This window comes from Ranitomeya variabilis, chromosome 2 (genome assembly GCF_051348905.1).
Source record: "Ranitomeya variabilis isolate aRanVar5 chromosome 2, aRanVar5.hap1, whole genome shotgun sequence".
Classification (NCBI taxonomy): domain Eukaryota; kingdom Metazoa; phylum Chordata; class Amphibia; order Anura; family Dendrobatidae; genus Ranitomeya; species Ranitomeya variabilis.
In genome coordinates this window covers 237594991-237613827 of record NC_135233.1, presented here as the reverse complement: position 1 = coordinate 237613827, position 18837 = coordinate 237594991, and the positions used below count along the sequence as shown (strand labels likewise).

Genomic DNA, 18837 nt, shown 5'->3' with positions numbered 1-18837 from the left:
TATCAGGTGCAGTAATAGGGACACATACGGCAGAGGCTCAGTATTAGGGCATCAGGTGCAGTAATAGGGACATATGGCAGCAGAGGCTCAGTATTGGGGTATCAGGGGCAGTAATAGGGACACATACGGCAGCAGTGGCTCAGAATTGGGGTATCAGGTGCAGTAATAAGGATACATACGGCAGCAGCGGCTCAGTATTGGGGTATCAGGTGCAGTAATAGGGACACATACGGCAGCAGCGGCTCAGTATTGGGGTATCAGGTGCAGTAATAGGGACACATACGGCAGCAGAGGCTCAGTATTGGGGTATCAGGTGCAGTAATAGGGACATATGGCAGCAGCGGCTCAGTATTGGGGTATCGGGTGCAGTAATAAGGACACATATGGCAGCAGCGGCTCAGTATTGGGGTATCAGGTGCAATAATAGGGACACATACGGCAGAGGCTCAGTATTAGGGCATCAGGTGCAGTAATAGGGACATATGGCAGCAGCGGCTCAGTATTGTGGTATCAGGGGCAGTAATAGGGACACATACGGCAGCAGCGGCTCAGTATTGGGGTATCAGGTGCAATAATAGGGACACATACGGCAGCAGCGGCTCAGTATTGGGGTATCAGGGGCAGTAATAGGGTCACATACGGCAGCAGCGGCTCAGTATTGGGGTATCGGGTGCAGTAATAGGGACACATATGGCAGCAGCGGCTCAGTATTGGGGTATCAGGGGCAGTAATAGGGTCACATACGGCAGCAGCAGCTCAGTATTGGGGTATCAGGGTCAGTAATAGGGGCACATACGGCAGCAGTGGCTCAGTATTGGGATATCAGTAGGATGAGGAGTTTGTGCAGGTTGGGAATAGATGGTGATGGGGCTGGAATATGAGAAGTGAAATGTGTCTTTGTTGTAATCTCTGCAGATGAGTTGTAGCTGGAAGAAGTTGTCACGTCGGTCTGGGCCAGATGGAAAAGACGGGAAAAATTAACAATTCTATCAGAAAGAACGTCAGAGGTAAGTAATTATCTGTAACTATGCAGTGATCTCTTATATGTTCTGTAGGGCTGGTATCTACCACTGACCATATGGCGGTAATATCCATATTGGTCTTTATGTAGAGATTATCTTCAGTAATAGCGAGGTCATCTGCTGAGGTTCTCCTCCACTATTAGGGCGCATCACCGAATTGTAATAAAGGTTACCTGGTTAGGGGCCCACTCAGAAGCTTCGCCCCCCCTGGACCAAAACCCTAGCTACGCCTCTGCACTGGGGGCAATGCTGGACACTGGGGCAGATTGCTGGACACTGGGGCAGATTGCTGGACACACTAAGGCAATGCTGGACACACTGGGGCAATGCTGGACACTGCGCCTGTGCGGCCGCCCTGCTTGTGAATCCCAGCCCCGCACTCTGCATAATGCATAACACACTGTGGGGCTGGGATTACCAAGGTGGGTGGCCGCACAGGCGCAGTCTGCAAGCCTGGCTGTGACGTCAGACGGCCAGAGCTCTCTGCGCCTGCACCAAACAGCGATACACAGCGCAGGCACCGGATTTCATGGGTAAGCAGCGCTGAGGGGGCGGTGCCCGGCGTTGAGCGACGGCAATGGGGGGGGGGGCGCCAAACTCGGAAACAGCCCCGGGCGGCAAAAGCTCTAGCTACGCCAGTGTCAGGATTCAGCTCTGCAGGTTCCAGTAGTCGTCACATGGACACTTCACTCACATGCGACTTTCATACTTATTGTCCTGTGACAACGAGCATTTCTTTTTGCATATTGAGAGGATTAGGGAGAGGAGCTTGTGGGTACATGACTAAGTGTGCAAATCGCATATGTCCTTGGGAAGGGGGGCTCCAAAATTAATTCTTGTCCCAGGTGCCAGAAAACCTAGATACACCTCTGATTAGAAGTCTACATGTCGGGACATTACCTTTCTCTCCAGTTAATCCTCTGTCTCCTGCTTTCCCTGGAGGTCCCAGATCACCTTCATTAAGAAAATATATGTATTAGAATACACTGAAATAGGCTGAAATAAACTGAAGTAAAAGCTTAAAGGTGACCTGTCAATTGCCTGATATATGTAATTGTTTTACCTGGTGTAAATGCCGCTGTTCTCCTGAATCTGGCTCGGTTTTTCTTTTGTTCCTGTGCCTCTCTATTCCTGAGATATGGTCTCTTCTTCATTGGGTATAAATGTAGTCTTTATAGCCAAGTGGGCGTGATCATTAAATCTTCACTGTGGGTGTTTTCTTTAGAATGACGCCCAGTTAACTAATAAAACTAGATTTATATACAGAGAAGAGGAGGCCATATCTCAGGAACAGAGAGTCGCAGAAACAAGAGAAAAACACCACCGGATTCAGGGGAGCGTCGACATTTATAAATACAAGAAAGCTAATGGACAGTGGCTGGTAACCACGTTCCGGAATCTAGACCACTTAGGAATTTCCACTGTGTACTATTGTGCCAGAGGAATTAGAGGGTACTCAAGCCCTGCCTTAAATAAGACCTGTCGCTTGCTTTAAATAATAAATGTACTTTTTTTTCCTGGTATAAATGTCGACGTTCAGAAAAAAACAAATAACCTTGTAAACCTTTGGTAGCCTGGATAAAAATCCACCTTTAATTATAATTTAAAAACCATGTAACAGCCACAAACAACAAAACACAAACAAAAACACACAGCCGTGCAATCTAGATAATCCCTACCACATCAACCTAATAAATCCTACCTATCAGCGGAGGTTGGCACCCTATATATATATGCGAGATTGGCGCCCCCGCTCAATGTCGGCTGACCCTATATCTCCTACATGCACCCTAGTTTAGTGTCTCATTTGGACCATCAGATATGCATGACCGGAAAATTAGATAGGGATTTATAAAAGCCAATATTGACTGAAGGTTAGATTGTGGCAGGGTGAAAGACACAGACAAAAACAGAGTGCAATAAGTGCTCGTGAATAAAAAAAACCTCACTAGCTCTGTTCCCTGCTGATAACAACACCTGCCTGACTGTGGGGGTTGGCGTCCTACTTGTCAGCGGCTATGGCGCCCCCACTCAACGGTGGCTGACCCTTGGAGACCCTATGGATATTAGTTTACTTAAACATGTTTAAATGGTAAGCTCACATTTGGTAGCCACATCATAAATGTAAGACAGGAAAAAACAGCAATATTCAGCCCTAGTTATTAGCTGATATTACATATATATAAATGATAACAGAGAGTGAGGATCGATACTCATCATATCATCCACATATCATTGCCTCCTGATGATCCGTAGAGGTGAAACGCGTTGAGGCGCAATAATCAGCATATATGATGAGTATCGATCCTCACTCTCTGTTATCATTTATATATATGTAACTAGCTATTGAACCCGTTCTACGCCCGGGTGGCGAGCACTTATATTGGTATATGGTCTCCATCCTGGTATGTGCTGCTCTCATCTTGCTCCCCCATCCTGTCATATGCTGCTCCATCCTGCGTCCCCATCCTGTCATGTGCTGCTCCATCCTGCGTCCCCATCCTGTCATGTGCTGCTCCATCCTGCGCCCCCATCCTGTCATGTGCTGCTCCATCCTGCGTCCCCATCCTGTCATGTGCTCCCATCCTGCGCCCCCATCCTGTCATGTGCTGCTCCCATCCTGCACCCCCATCCTGTCATGTGTGCGCCCCCATTCTGTCATGTGCTGCTCCCATCCTGCGCCCCCATTCTGTCATGTGCTGCTCCCATCCTGCGCCCCCATTCTGTCGTGCTGCTCCCATCCTGCGCCCCCATCCTGTCAGGTGCTGCTCCATCCTGCGTCCCCATCCTGTCATGTGCTCCCATCCTGCGACCCCCATCCTGTCATGTGCTCCCATCCTGCACCCCCATCCTGTCATGTGTGTGCCCCCATTCTGTCATGTGCTGCTCCCATCCTGCACCCCCATTCTGTCATGTGCTGCTCCCATCATGCGCAACCATTCTGTCATGTGCTGTTCCCATCCTGCGCCCCCATTCTGTCATGTGGTGCTCCCATCCGGCGCAACCATTCTGTCATGTGCTGCTCCCATCCTGTGCCCCCATTCTGTTGTAATGTGCTTCTCCCATTCTGCCTGTTCCTGTTTCCTTTCTGCCATAAGTTGCTCCCATCTTTCTCTCTCCGGCTCTACTGCCCGAGTGCGGCTGTGCTGAGTGCGGGCGGCTGTGCTGAGTGCGGGCGGCTGTGCTGAGTGCGGGCGGCTGTGCTGAGTGCGGGCGGCTGTGCTGAGTGCGGGCGGCTGTGCTGAGTGCGGGCGGCTGTGCTGAGTGCGGGTGGCTGTGCTGAGTGTGGGCGGCTGTGCGTGGCTGTGCTGAGTGCGGGCGGCTGTGCTGAGTGCGGGCGGCTGTGCGTGGCTGTGCTGAGTGCGGGTGGCTGTGCGTGGCTGTGCTGAGTGTGGGCGGCTGTGCATGGCTGTGCTGAGTGCGGGCGGCTGTGCGTGGCTGTGCTGTGCTGAGTGCGGGCGGCTGTGCGTGGCTGTGCTGAGTGCGGGCGGCTGTGCGTGGCTGTGCTGAGTGCGGGCGGCTGTGCGTGGCTGTGCTGAGTGTGGGCGGCTGTGCGTGGCTGTGCTGAGTGCGGGCGGCTGTGCGTGGCTGTGCTGTGCTGAGTGCGGGCGGCTGTGCGTGGCTGTGCTGAGTGCGGGCGGCTGTGCGTGGCTGTGCTGAGTGCGGGCGGCTGTGCTGAGTGCGGGCGGCTGTGCTGAGTGCGGGCAGCTGTGCTGAGTGCGGGCGGCTGTGCTGAGTGCGGGCGGCTGTGCTGAGTGTGGGCGGCTGTGCGTGGCTGTGCTGAGTGCGGGCGGCTGTGCTGAGTGCGGGCGGCTGTGCGTGGCTGTGCTGAGTGCGGGCGGCTGTGCGTGGCTGTGCTGAGTGCGGGCGGCTGTGCATGCCTGTGCTGAGTGTGGGCGGCTGTGCATGGCTGTGCTGAGTGCGGGCGGCTGTGCGTGGCTGTGCTGTGCTGAGTGCGGGCGGCTGTGCGTGGCTGTGCTGAGTGCGGGCGGCTGTGCGTGGCTGTGCTGAGTGCGGGCGGCTGTGCGTGGCTGCGCTGAGTGCGGGCGGCTGTGCATGGCTGTGCTGAGTGCGGGCGGCTGTGCTGAGTGCGGGCGGCTGTGCTGAGTGCGGGCGGCTGTGCTGAGTGCGGGCGGCTGTGCTGAGTGCGGGCGGCTGCGCTGAGTGCGGGTGGCTGTGCGTGGCTGCGCTGAGTGCGGGCGGCTGTGCGTGGCTGCGCTGAGAGCGGGCAGCTGTGCGTGGCTGCACTGAGTGCGGGCTGCTGTGCGTGGCTGCGCTGTGTGCGGGCGGCTGTGCATGGCTGCGCTGAGTGCGGGCGGCTGTGCTGAGTGCGGGCGGCTGTGCTGAGTGCGGGCGGCTGTGCGTGGCTGCGCTGAGTGCGGGCGGCTGTGCATGGCTGCGCTGAGTGCGGGCGGCTGTGCTGAGTGCGGGCGGCTGTGCTGAGTGCGGGCGGCTGTGCGTGGCTGCCCTGAGTGCGGGCGGCTGTGCGTGGCTGCACTGAGTGCGGGCGGCTGTGCGTGGCTGCGCTGAGTGCGGGCGGCTGTGCGTGGCTGCGCTGAGTGCGGGCGGCTGTGCGTGGCTGCGCTGAGTGCGGGCGGCTGTGCGTGGCTGCGCTGAGTGCGGGCGGGTGTGCGTGGCTGTGCTGAGTGCGGGCGGCTGTGCTGAGTGCGGGCGGCTGCGCTGAGTGCGGGCGGCTGTGCATGGCTGTGCTGAGTGCGGGCAGCTGTGTGTGGCTGTGCTGTGCTGAGTGCGGGCGGCTGTGCGTGGCTGTGCTGAGTGCGTGCGGCTATGCGTGGCTGTGCTGAGTGCGGGCGGCTGTGCGTGGCTGTGCTGAGTGCGGGCGGCTGTGCGTGGCTGCGCTGAGTGCGGGCGGGTGTGCGTGGCTGCGCTGAGTGCGGGAGGCTGTGCTGAGTGCGGGCGGCTGTGCGGGCGGCTGTGCGGGCGGCTGTGCTGAGTGCGGGCGGCTGTGCGTGGCTGTGCTGAGTGCGGGCGGCTGTGCGTGGCGGTGCGGAGTGCGGGCGGCTGTGCATGGCTGTGCTGAGTGCGGGCGGCTGTGCGTGGCTGTGCTGAGTGCGGGTGGCTGTGCGTGGCTGTGCTGAGTGCGGGCGACTGTGCATGGCTGTGCTGAGTGCGGGCGGCTGTGCGTGGCTGTGCTGTGCTGAGTGCAGGCGGCTGTGTGTGGCTGTGCTGAGTGCGGGCGGCTGTGCGTGGCTGCGCTGAGTGCGGGCGGCTGTGCATGGCTGTGCTGAGTGCGGGTGGGTGTGCTGAGTGCGGGCGGCTGTGCTGAGTGCGGGCGGCTGTGCTGAGTGCGGGCGGCTGTGCTGAGTGCGGGCGGCTGTGCTGAGTGCGGGCGGCTGCGCTGAGTGCGGGCGGCTGTGCGTGGCTGTGCTGAGTGCGGGCGGCTGTGCGTGGCTGTGCTGAGTGCGGGCGGCTGTGCGCGGCTGTGCGTGGCTGTGCTGAGTGCGGGCGGCTGTGCGTGGCTGCGCTGAGTGCGGGCGGCTGTGCGTGGCTGTGCCGAGTGCGGGCGGCTGTGCGTGGCTGTGCCGAGTGCGGGCGGCTGTGCGTGGCTGTGCTGAGTGCGGGCGGCTGTGCGTGGCTGTGCTGAGTGCGGGCGGCTGTGCTGAGTGCGGGCGGCTGTGCTGAGTGCGGGCGGCTGTGCTGAGTGCGGGCGGCTGTGCGTGGCTGTGCCGAGTGCGGGCGGTTGTGTGTGGCTGTGCTGAGTGTGGGTGGCTGTGCTGAGTGCGGGCGGCTGTGCGTGGCTGTGCTGAGTGCGGGCAGCTGTGCGTGGCTGTGCTGAGTGCGGGTGGCTGTGCTGAGTGCGGGCGGCTGTGCGTGGCTGTGCTGAGTGCGGGCGGCTGTGCGTGGCTTGGCTGAGTGTGGGCGGCTGTGCGTGGCTGCGCTGAGTGCGGGCGGCTATGCGTGGCTGCGCTGAGTGCGGGCGGCTGTGCGTGGCTGCGCTGAGTGCGGGCGGCTGTGCGTGGCTGCGCTGAGTGCGGGCGGCTTTGCTGAGTGCGGGCGGCTGTGCATGGCTGTGCTGAGTGCGGGCGGCTGTGCTGAGTGCGGGCGACTGTGCTGAGTGCGGGCGGCTGTGCGTGGCTGCGCTGAGTGCGGGCGGCTGTGCGTGGCTGCGCTGAGTGCGGGCGGCTGTGCGTGGCTGCGCTGAGTGCGGGCGGCTGTGTGTGGCTGTGCTGAGTGCAGGCGGCTGTGCGTGGCTGTGCTGAGTGCGGGCGGCTGTGCTGAGTGCGGGCGGCTGTGCTGAGTGCGGGCGGCTGTGCTGAGTGCGGACGGCTGTGCTGAGTGCGGGCGGCTGTGCTGAGTGCGGACGGCTGTGCTGAGTGCGGGCGGCTGTGCGTGGCTGTGCTGAGTGCGGGCGGTTGTGTGTGGCTGTGCTGAGTGGGGGCGGCTGTGCTGAGTGCGGGCGGCTGTGCGTGGCTGTGCTGAGTGCGGGCGGCTGTGCGTGGCTGTGCTGAGTGCGGGCGGCTGTGCTGAGTGCGGGCGGCTGTGCGTGGCTGTGCTGAGTGCGGGCGGCTGTGCGTGGCTGTGCTGAGTTCGGGCGGCTGTGCGTGGCTGGGCTGAGTGCGGGCGGCTGTGCGTGGCTGCGCTGAGTGCGGGCGGCTGTGCGTGGCTGCGCTGAGTGCGGGCGGCTGTGCGTGACTGCGCTGAGTGCGGGCGGCTGTGCGTGGCTGCGCTGAGTGCGGGCGGCTTTGCTGAGTGCGGGTCGGCTGTGCATGGCTGTGCTGAGTGCGGGCGGCTGTGCTGAGTGCGGGCGGCTGTGCTGAGTGCGGGCAGCTGTGCTGAGTGCGGGCGGCTGTGCTGAGTGCGGGCGGCTGTGCTGAGTGCGGGCGGCTGTGCTGAGTGCGGGCGGCTGTGCGTGGCTGCGCTGAGTGCGGGCGGCTGCGTGGCTGCGCTGAGTGCGGGCGGCTGTGCGTGGCTGCGCTGAGTGCGGGCTGCTGTGCGTGGCTGCGCTGAGTGCGGGCTGCTGTGCGTGGCTGCGCTGAGTGCGGGCGGCTGTGCGTGGCTGCGCTGAGTGCGGGCGGCTGTGCGTGGCTGCGCTGAGTGCGGGCGGCTGTGCGTGGCTGCGCTGAGTGCGGGCGGCTGTGCGTGGCTGCGCTGAGTGCGGGCGGCTGTGCGTGGCTGCGCTGAGTGCGGGCGGCTGTGCGTGGCTGTGCCGAGTGCGGGCGGCTGTGTGTGGCTGTGCTGAGTGCGGGCAGCTGTGCGTGGCTGTGCTGAGTGCGGGCGGCTGTGCTGAGTGCGGGCGGCTGTGCTGAGTGCGGGCGGCTGTGCTGAGTGCGGGCGGCTGTGCTGAGTGCGGGCGGCTGTGCTGAGTGCGGACGGCTGTGCTGAGTGCGGGCGGCTGTGCGTGGCTGTGCTGAGTGCGGGCGGTTGTGTGTGGCTGTGCTGAGTGTGGGCGGCTGTGCTGAGTGCGGGCGGCTGTGCGTGGCTGTGCTGAGTGCGGGCGGCTGTGCATGGCTGTGCTGAGTGCGGGCGGCTGTGCTGAGTGCGGGCGGCTGTGCGTGGCTGTGCTGAGTGCGGGCGGCTGTGCGTGGCTGTGCTGAGTTCGGGCGGCTGTGCGTGGCTGGGCTGAGTGCGGGCAGCTGTGCGTGGCTGCGCTGAGTGCGGGCGGCTGTGCGTGGCTGGGCTGAGTGCGGGCGGCTGTGCGTGGCTGGGCTGAGTGCGGGCGGCTGTGCGTGGCTGCGCTGAGTGCGGGCGGCTGTGCGTGGCTGCGCTGAGTGCGGGCGGCTGTGCGTGGCTGCGCTGAGTGCGGGCGGCTGCGTGGCTGCGCTGAGTGCGGGCGGCTGTGCGTGGCTGTGCTGAGTATGGGTGGCTGTGCGTGGCTGTGCTGAGTGCGGGCGGCTGTGCTGAGTGCGGGCGGCTGTGCGTGGCTGTGCTGAGTGCGGGCGGTTGTGCGTGGCTGTGCTGAGTGCGGGCGGCTGTGCTGAATGCGGGCGGCTGTGCGTGGCTGTGCTGAGTGCGGGCGGCTGTGCTGAGTGCGGGCGGCTGTGCTGAGTGCGGGCGGCTGTGCTGAGTGCGGGCGGCTGTGCGTGGCTGTGCTGAGTGCGGGCGCGGCTGTACTTACTGCCTGAGTGTGGCATGGGGGATACACGGGTGTGTGGAGCCCCCATGGTCGGTACGGTATATTGGGGGGGGGGATAAGTAACTTCGGCTGCGTCACTCTGGTCCAGACTGCGCAGGCGCGGTGCGTCACGCCTGCGCAGTCTATAAAGGCTTCGGACAGAGTGACGCTCCCACCGTTATATTGTAGATATCAGCTTATAACTAGGGCTGAATATTGCTGTTTTTTTCCTGTCTTACATTTATGATGTGGCTACCAAATGTGAGTGCGGAGCGCCCCCACACCGTCGCAGGGCCGAGGGGGGTACCCGGAGCCGGGCCTCTAGTTCTCAGTCTCGGGGTTGTCACGGTGGCTAGACCCGGTCCGTGGCCCCGTCCGTCAGTGGGGGACGTCCGGTGAAATAGGTGGTAGTAATGGTAGCGATGTAGCGGTGCGGTTGTGGGGTGTAAGTCGCGGTAAATAACGAGGACACCAGGTTGCAGTCTCTTTACCTCTTTACTGGAGATCTCTGAGTCCTCAGTCCTGAATACGGTTCACCAGGCTGCGCAAGTCCGGCCGGTCCAATGGCACCTCCAGAGTTCTCCTCTCAGGTGGAAATCTGTGCCTTCCTTCTAGCGCTATGTGTTGTAGTCCTTCCCTGCTGTGCTCACGGAAAGTGACCCCACAACGGTTGTGTCTGTTTCTTAAGTTCCCTCACAACTCGATTTGATGTTCCTCTGTAATCCACCCCTTCCCTGTATTCAGGTTGGAATGGCACCCGTTTGTCAGGTAGGCCTGGAGTTCTTCCGGGACCCTAGAGTCGCCCCTCTCCCGCAATTGCCCCCCAAGACTTCATAGGTGATATGTGGTAGACAGCCCGCCTGAGACCGACTGTCCTGCCGCTGTTTGGAGTATGGCTTGAAGCTGTATTCTAATCCACTCCCTCGGCGTTCCGGCCACCGGTATTGCGCCTCAGCAAGGTGCTGCCTCTTTCAACAAAACCCCTGCTGGTATTCTCCTTCTGCTTGATCTCGTTTCTCACTCAGCACAATCTATCTCGCTTCTAGTCCTTTCTTGAGTCCCGCCGCTTCCAGGAGCCTGCGCGGACCCGTTACGTTCTTTCAATGCCAAGCCTTTGCCAGGATCCCACCCCTGGCAGAGACCCTACAGTCTCTCCCTTCACAACACCCCCTGCCACAGGGTGTTGCTCCGTTCAATCCCGTCAGCGTTCTCTCTAACTTTCTGCCTGACCCCCAGTTTACCCACTATGGTGGGGAGTGGCCTAATGAATAGCACCCTTAGCTCCCCCCGGAGGCCCAGCTGTGAAACATATTGGTGTCTGTGATACCTGATTGGAGGAACTCCTTCGGTGCCATCGAACGTACTATGGCTCCCCTTAGCGGCGAAGCCACAGCACTGCAACGACCAGGACTCTGGGGCGCTGCACTCCCCCCTGGTTAAACACAGTACTCCGGGACTGGGAAGAAAAACAACAATACAGATTAGCAAAAAGACATACAATTTGTTGAGTGTAAAACAATAAGTATACTTGAACAGGCTTCCCTTTATGGGAGGTGAGGACACTTTTAACGTTACAAACATAGTCAACATTATAAATTACAGGCTATACATATTATTATTATATTATCGTATTTTATCTGTATGTATTGTTTGTATGGTTCTTTAATAAAATTGTAATTTTTAGCTCGTGGAGTCCATCTTCTTTTTGGTTTACTATATATTTTGATGGCTGAGCATTTATCTGCAGCGCCCTCTCTATAGGTTTATATATATATATATACATAACTCCTGTTACCCAACCGGGTATTCTACTTAGTGCAAATTCTGGAACAATAAGTTAACATTGCCTTTAAGAAACGTACACTCTTAGTTCACTAAAGGCCTTCCTATAATCACATTACAGGGCAGGGTAACTTCACATTCTCCTACTTTGAACCTGCAGGACCGCCTGTCCCTATGGCACCAGACCTACTGCCTCTCCTTTCTTTTACAGGACCGCCCCGTTCAGCCAGGGCCTACTGCCTTTCGCTACTATACATAGTATAGACATAACATTCCTTTCATTTAAAGAACTCTGAGCCCGCTCTACTCGGCTCCTTTAAGGACTCACTCTCTAACCCCTACGGGTTCGCTTTCTGTCCTTAGTAACAAAGTAACTTTCTATGGGGACGCAGGGTTGACCTTCTATCCTCACCTTCATCATTACTTCCTTACTTTCAGCTATGCAGATCTCTACATCTTTTCTTTCTGCAAAACATTATTTAGATTTCACATTTCAACAAATTCAACACATATAACTTAGCATGTAAAACAGTTACATTTCTTTTTCAAGCTTCATTATCACATTACTGTTCTGCAACAGTATCTTTTTCAAGTTCAGTTTCTTACATCCCCTTTAAGAGGGGACCAAGTCTTTCCGAGGTAGCTCGTCTTCTCAGCCTACCAGCCCATGCAAAGGTTCCGGTATGGTATCTTCGCAAAGTGTCTTTAACTAGAACCAGTAGGAAAGGTATCTTCGCAAAGTGTCTTTGGCTCAAACCAATAGGGCAAATATCTTCGCAAAGTGTCTCTGGCTAAAACCAGTAGGGAGCACCTTTAAGAAGGTGCAAACTATTTACAAAGGAAAGTTCGAATCATGCACAGTCCATGATTTCTGCAGTTTGTATAACTTGTAGAAAAACAAACAACAAGGATCCCGGGTCAACAAAGGGATCCGTTAACCCTGGACGGGTTTAGCAGCAACAGGAACAGTTAAAACAATAAAGTAGCAACTATTTACATTTTCATCAACATTGAAAGCAATATCTTACTGAGGTTCAGCGGAAGGTGATCTCCTTCCTGGCTTCACCAGACCCACAGATCGGTCCGGTGAGCCAGGACGCCGTCCTGGCTCCAGTAAAGATAGAATCCCTCTTCGGGAGGTCCTCCTCGTCGGTAGGCGTACCCGCCTCTCCGGGGCGCGGTGAGGTCGAACTTCCCCCGGTTCCGCGGGGTCAGGTCCCGCTGCTTTTCCTCCGGGACTATCCTCTTCTGGTGTCCCAGCAGCAGCCTGGAGGGCGACACATCGTTGGACCCCCCGGGCAAACCAGCCCGTCTCACTGGTGTTCCTTCTCCACCTCGTATAGGTGACGGCGTCCCCCGGCTCCAGGTTACAATCAAACCGCCTGCCAGAAGGTTCCACCTCTTCTCGGTCCACCCGGACCTGGATCGGCTCCCCAATCTCCTGTATGACCCCTCTCCCTTGCTGGGGGTGGAAGGCCACCACAACACCCCAGTGCGAGGGCGGGATCTCGGGGACACCAACCAAGTCCACTTGTTCTGCAGGCTGGGGCCGGCTCCGCCACTCTGCCATAAGGCGCCGTAAGTGCTCCGCATCCGGCATGATCTTCAGACCCGGTGCAGGTGGGGTGCTTTCAGCCGGGCCCGGGTAAGGGGCAATGGGAGACAGCTTGATCTCGGTGGGTTGGCCTACCCGGGTGAGCGCGCGGGCATCGGCCCTCAGTCGGCGGGCCAGCTGGCGGGCCTCAGCCGCAGCCACACGTCCCTCCGATAACGGCGTCGGAGGTCGGCCCATCGGGGACTCGGTAAGGGTCAGACCTCCCAGCAGCGGTGCCTCGGAGTCTGTCTCGGACGCCGCGGCCTCAGACTGAGCCGACTCAGCTCCGCGTGGTGCTTCTGGTGCCGCCATTTCTTGCTCTTTTCCCGCGTCTTCTTCCCGCGGTCTCTTCCGTGGGCGGCCCCGTCCCCATGGTCTCCACCCTCCGACCAAGATCAGGAGGCGTACCTCAGCTGTTGACGGGCACGTCCTCAGGACACAAAAATACTTAGACTGGGCGGCCATTGCTGTTCGCGCTCTCCAGCTCGTCTACGCCCACTCCACGCCCCGCTTCTCTTCCTGCGCTCTCCTCAGCGCTGCAATGGCGGCGGATTTTGGCGGCAAATGGCGCATCACACAGTCTTGCAATAAAGTACAGTCTAAGCACAACAAATCACAGTCTCTAGGCACACATGACCTGATTCTTCAGGCTTAAGTAGATCCTGTTCGTGACGCCAAGTTTGCGGAGCGCCCCCACACCGTCGCAGGGCCGAGGGGGGTACCCGGAGCCGGGCCTCTAGTTCTCAGTCTCGGGGTTGTCACGGTGGCTAGACCCGGTCCGTGGCCCCGTCCGTCAGTGGGGGACGTCCGGTGAAATAGGTGGTAGTAATGGTAGCGATGTAGCGGTGCGGTTGTGGGGTGTAAGTCGCGGTAAATAACGAGGACACCAGGTTGCAGTCTCTTTACCTCTTTACTGGAGATCTCTGAGTCCTCAGTCCTGAATACGGTTCACCAGGCTGCGCAAGTCCGGCCGGTCCAATGGCACCTCCAGAGTTCTCCTCTCAGGTGGAAATCTGTGCCTTCCTTCTAGCGCTATGTGTTGTAGTCCTTCCCTGCTGTGCTCACGGAAAGTGACCCCACAACGGTTGTGTCTGTTTCTTAAGTTCCCTCACAACTCGATTTGATGTTCCTCTGTAATCCACCCCTTCCCTGTATTCAGGTTGGAATGGCACCCGTTTGTCAGGTAGGCCTGGAGTTCTTCCGGGACCCTAGAGTCGCCCCTCTCCCGCAATTGCCCCCCAAGACTTCATAGGTGATATGTGGTAGACAGCCCGCCTGAGACCGACTGTCCTGCCGCTGTTTGGAGTATGGCTTGAAGCTGTATTCTAATCCACTCCCTCGGCGTTCCGGCCACCGGTATTGCGCCTCAGCAAGGTGCTGCCTCTTTCAACAAAACCCCTGCTGGTATTCTCCTTCTGCTTGATCTCGTTTCTCACTCAGCACAATCTATCTCGCTTCTAGTCCTTTCTTGAGTCCCGCCGCTTCCAGGAGCCTGCGCGGACCCGTTACGTTCTTTCAATGCCAAGCCTCTGCCAGGATCCCACCCCTGGCAGAGACCCTACAGTCTCTCCCTTCACAACACCCCCTGCCACAGGGTGTTGCTCCGTTCAATCCCGTCAGCGTTCTCTCTAACTTTCTGCCTGACCCCCAGTTTACCCACTATGGTGGGGAGTGGCCTAATGAATAGCACCCTTAGCTCCCCCCGGAGGCCCAGCTGTGAAACATATTGGTGTCTGTGATACCTGATTGGAGGAACTCCTTCGGTGCCATCGAACGTACTATGGCTCCCCTTAGCGGCGAAGCCACAGCACTGCAACGACCAGGACTCTGGGGCGCTGCATGAGCTTACCATTTAAACATGTTTAAGTAAACTAATATCCATAGGGTCTCCAAGGGTCAGCCGCCGCTGAGTGGGGGCGCCATATCCGCTGACAAGTAGGGCGCCAACCCCCACAGTCAGGCAGGTGTTGTTATCAGCAGGGAACAGAGCTAGTGAGTTTTTTTTTATTCACGAGCACTTATTGCACTCTGTTTTTGTCTGTGTCTTTCACCCTGCCACAATCTAACCTTCAGTCAATATCGGCTTTTATAAATCCCTATCTAATTTTCCGGTCATGCATATCTGATGGTCCAAATGAGACACTAAACTAGGGTGCATGTAGGAGATATAGGGTCAGCCGACATTGAGCGGGGGCGCCAATCTCGCATATATATATAGGGTGCCAACCTCCGCTGATAGGTAGGATTTATTAGGTTGATGTGGTAGGGATTATCTAGATTGCACGGCTGTGTGTTTTTGTTTGTGTTTTGTTGTTTGTGGCTGTTACATGGTTTTAAAATGATAATTAAAGGTGGATTTTTATCCAGGCTACCAAAGATTTACAAGGTTATTTGTTTTCTTTCTGAACGTCGACATTTATACCAGGAAAAAAAAGTACATTTATTATTTAAAGCAAGCGACGGGTCTTATTTAAGGCAGGGCTTGAGTACCCTCTAATTCCTCTGGCACAATAGTACACAGTGGAAATTCCTACGTGGTCTAGATTCAGGAACGTGGTTACCAGCCACTGTCCATTAATCCACATTTGACTCCCCTATCTCAGCTAGCCCATACACATGAGAGCCAGGACAAGCGCTTAGGTGTTTCACTTGGGCTGGAAGAAAAAAATCTGCTCCCAGACTCCTCTTATTTCACCTGAAAACAAGAGAATCGGACACTCGAATGTTAACTGCCCAATCCTTATCTCCCCAGGGTTCAGGTCTTCATGGACATCAGACGTCTGGTTACCAAAATCAGCAGGTTCGGTGGACCTATTTAATCTATGTGGGGAGAACTTTACTGTAACAACAATCATAGGGAGCAGAATGACTTAAAGGGATGCTCTAATCAGAAAATGGCCTATTGTTTAAATCAGGTTCTTGTGTTACATGAACAACCAAAGTTCCCAAAAAGTTGGGACACTGTAAAACGTACAGAAAACAAGAATGCAATGATCTGGGAATCTCTTATTGCCATATTTTCAGAACATAGAACACAGATCAGAAGGTGAACATTAGATATTTTTACATTTCATTTAAAAAAATTAACTCACTTAGAAATTGATGTCAGCAACTCATCTCAAAAAAGATGAGACAGGGCCATGTCCACCATTGAGAAGCATCTCCTCTACAAACACAAAATGAATGATTCTGCAATTCTCACAATTGTTGCTGGGGCATGTTTGGACTCATTCTTCCTGTCCTTTCAGGGAGAGTTTTCACAAGACTCCTTATCACCACAGGCAGGATTACAATGACAGGTAACTCCTCTATCCACAGCTGAAAACACAGGATCCACTAATCACGAAAGGTGATGTCACACCTGACCCTGTTCCCCTGCTTTCACACTGACCTTTGCACAATGGATAGCGCCTGGCTCACACTATTGTTACTAATGTACATGTGCATTACCTGAAACAATAGGAAGTTAGTGTCTAAAATGCCCCAGTGGCCAGTGTGAGTACTGCAAGATTTATATTTTTTATTTTAATACAGACTGTGCTGCGTAAAAAAATGCCAAAAATATGAAAAAAAATACATTTAACAGAAAAAAAATGATTTCGGTAATTGATAGCTTCACTTTAATAGACGTGCAGATTAGGAATTCAAACAAATAGTAGTGATTATACAGTTTTTACCTTTGCACCTTTGAGACTAGGCTGTTCATTTACTAGATTTACCTTTATGTCCCGGCAGTCCTGGAGGTCCCTGAAGTCCTGGATGTCCAGGAGTCCCTCGGCATCCTCTTAGAATAGCCAATTTGTCTGATTCCCCAACACCCAACAGTTTTACATCTGGTGGGAAATAAGAAAAACTAGTCACATGTTCTATTACCGGGAGAGGATGTCTAGTTTATAAAACCTATTTTCAAATACTCATTTAAACCAATAAGAACCCAATTTTGGCATTAAAGGGAGTCTGATGAAAAAATTTTCCCTACAAAATTACTGGCAGCGCTTGCTATGGAGTCCATAAAAATACATGTTACCTACCAGGACAGGAGTCGTCTGCTCTGCTGCAGATGAAGGTTGTACTGAGCAGGAGAACCAGTATGTTCTGCGGTGAGAGGATCATGGCTGCTTCTCTGATTGCTGTGTCTACCTTCTGCCACAGCAGAGTTCATACAGTTAATGTACCGAGTGCAATCTTTGACCTCCATCTACTGGAAAACAAAAAAATGGGAGTTTAGTTAAAGGGAAAGAGGAAATTGGGCCATCGACCCAAATTGATCTGTATGGAAGTAATAAGGCAGCAAAAGAACCCACGCTTCTGTTTTTGTATCATAATAGGTATAGTTTGGTGGTTCCACATTTCCCCCATACATGATAATAACACATATGCAATGATCTCTGAGTTTCCTATGAGCCACAAGAAAAGATGATCACCTCTGGTAAAGAGCCACAAAATTAAAAAAGCTACCAAATTTAGAGTAACACAATGGCAGAAGTGCATTACTCTCTAACTTCCAATCCGCATGATGAACCCTTCCAACATCCCAATGAATCTACTAGGGTTGCTTCCCAAATTTGACATGGGCACATGATACATCTCAACTGATCAGATGCAGTCGCACAGCTGAAAATGGTATCTTTATCAAAGAGGAACTGCTAGCACAAAATAAGCAGGACCCAACTTCCACCCTGACAAGAGGATATTCTCACAACAGAACAACCATCCAAAATCCCATCCCAAGTACTGTGATGTTGGTCAGTTTTTTACCTCTTCATAGTGAGTCACCATACCATGAAACAGTAGTGTATTTCAGTGTCCTCATTTTCCCAATTCTAACATCTTTAGAAAAAGCAAAATGAAAATGCTATATAGAAAAGGCGATCATGAAAAGATGATAGAAACAACATACCCATCGCCTCCAGTAACATTTACAGCAACGTTATTACACAAATAGTCGTTTCACAGCAACTTCCATTTTCAATCTTTTACAATCTGGCTAAAACACAAGTTGTTTGCAGACACTGGAGAACCAGAAGCCTGACAAGAATGAAGACCAACAAGGAACTGGAGAAACGTTGTTGCCCACCTAAACCACATCAGTCTTTCCAGTACAGAAAGAAATGTGTGTGAGTCGCCCTCTAGGGCCGTGGGGTACTCGGTACCATGTCCGGTGTTGTTCACAGGGGGATGTCACGGTGGCTGACCCGGTCCGTGGCCCTGGGCGCCCATGTAAAAGGGAAAGGTCTTTTAAAGGAATAAAATTTATGTTCGTGATGCCACCTGTGGTATTCGGTCAGTGGGGACCGACGCTGCTTTGAGGGGTCCGCTGGGGTGATGTTATGGCAGCTAGATGGTATATCTTCCCACAGGTGAAGTAGATCCTCAGGGCTCCCCAGTGTGAAGGTGGTAGAATGGTGAGAGGTGCAGAGAAGAACGAGGACACAGGATTGCAGTCTCTTTACCTTGTTTATTGTTGGTTTCAGCAGCCACAGTCCAGGGCACCAGATCACAGGGCAGGTAGGGTCTGGCCGGTTTGGAGGCAAGTCCAGAGTCCCCTTGTCCAGGTGAAAATCAATAGCCTTCCCTTGCGCTGTAGTGGTGTAGTCCCTTATTGCTAAGCCTCTCGTAAGGTCCTCACAGATGTGGTGTTTCTCTCTCTCTCTGTCCCCCGTATAGGATAGGACAAAACTCATATGACTGGTGACTTGAGCCTGTTTATAGGGTTTCTTAGATAACCCGGCTCTGTGGGGTGTCACCGTGCCTCCTGGGTGTAGGTGCGGACAGGTAATGTGCAATTAGCTGTCCTGCCGGTCTCTGAAGTAAGCCGTAGAGGTCCTTACTACCTCGGTATTCCGGCTACCGTCTATCTGCGCATCAGAAGGAGTCAGCCTGCTCCTGGCTGGTCCCCTTCTGGTATCCTCTCCCGTGCTTTGCTTTCCTGCACGCTCACTGCAATGTATTCGGCTTCCTTTGTGTCTCTTTCCTGGGAGCTGCAGCTCTTAGGGCATGCACATGCAGCGCCCCAGAGTCCTGGTCGTTGCAGTACTGTGGCTCCGCCACTAAGGGGAGCTATGGTACGTCTGATGGCACTGAAGGAGTTCATCTGACCAGGTATCACAGACACCAATACATTTCACAGCCGGGCCACCAGGGGGAGCTAAGGGTTCTATTCATTAGGCCACTCCCCACCATTGTGGGTAAACTGGGGGTCAGGCAGGAAGTTAGACAGAAAGCTGACTGGGTTGGAACGAGGCAACACCTTGTGGCAGAGGGTGTTGTAGGAGAAGATTCGGTAGGGTCCCTGTCAGGGGTGGGATCCTGACAGAGGCTTGGCAACTTGAGCGAACGTAACGGGACCGTGCCTGCTCAGTATA

At 55.2% G+C, this 18837-nt stretch overlaps 1 protein-coding gene across 2 annotated transcripts in view; it reads right to left on the bottom strand.

Moving 5' to 3' along the window:
- LOC143805197 (ficolin-1-A-like) overlaps positions 1-16638 on the bottom strand; it is a 100076-nt gene extending 83438 nt beyond the window's left edge. For both annotated transcript variants that reach the window (XM_077284175.1, XM_077284176.1), the window contains exons 1-3: positions 16504-16638; positions 16192-16305; positions 1923-1976 (exon numbers count right to left, since the gene is read on the bottom strand). In XM_077284175.1, the coding sequence (XP_077140290.1) occupies positions 1923-1976; positions 16192-16305; positions 16504-16585 (250 nt within the window). In that variant the 5' untranslated portion in view covers positions 16586-16638. The remainder of the gene's footprint in view (positions 1-1922; positions 1977-16191; positions 16306-16503) is intronic.
- Between the last annotated feature and the right edge of the window lie 2199 nt (positions 16639-18837).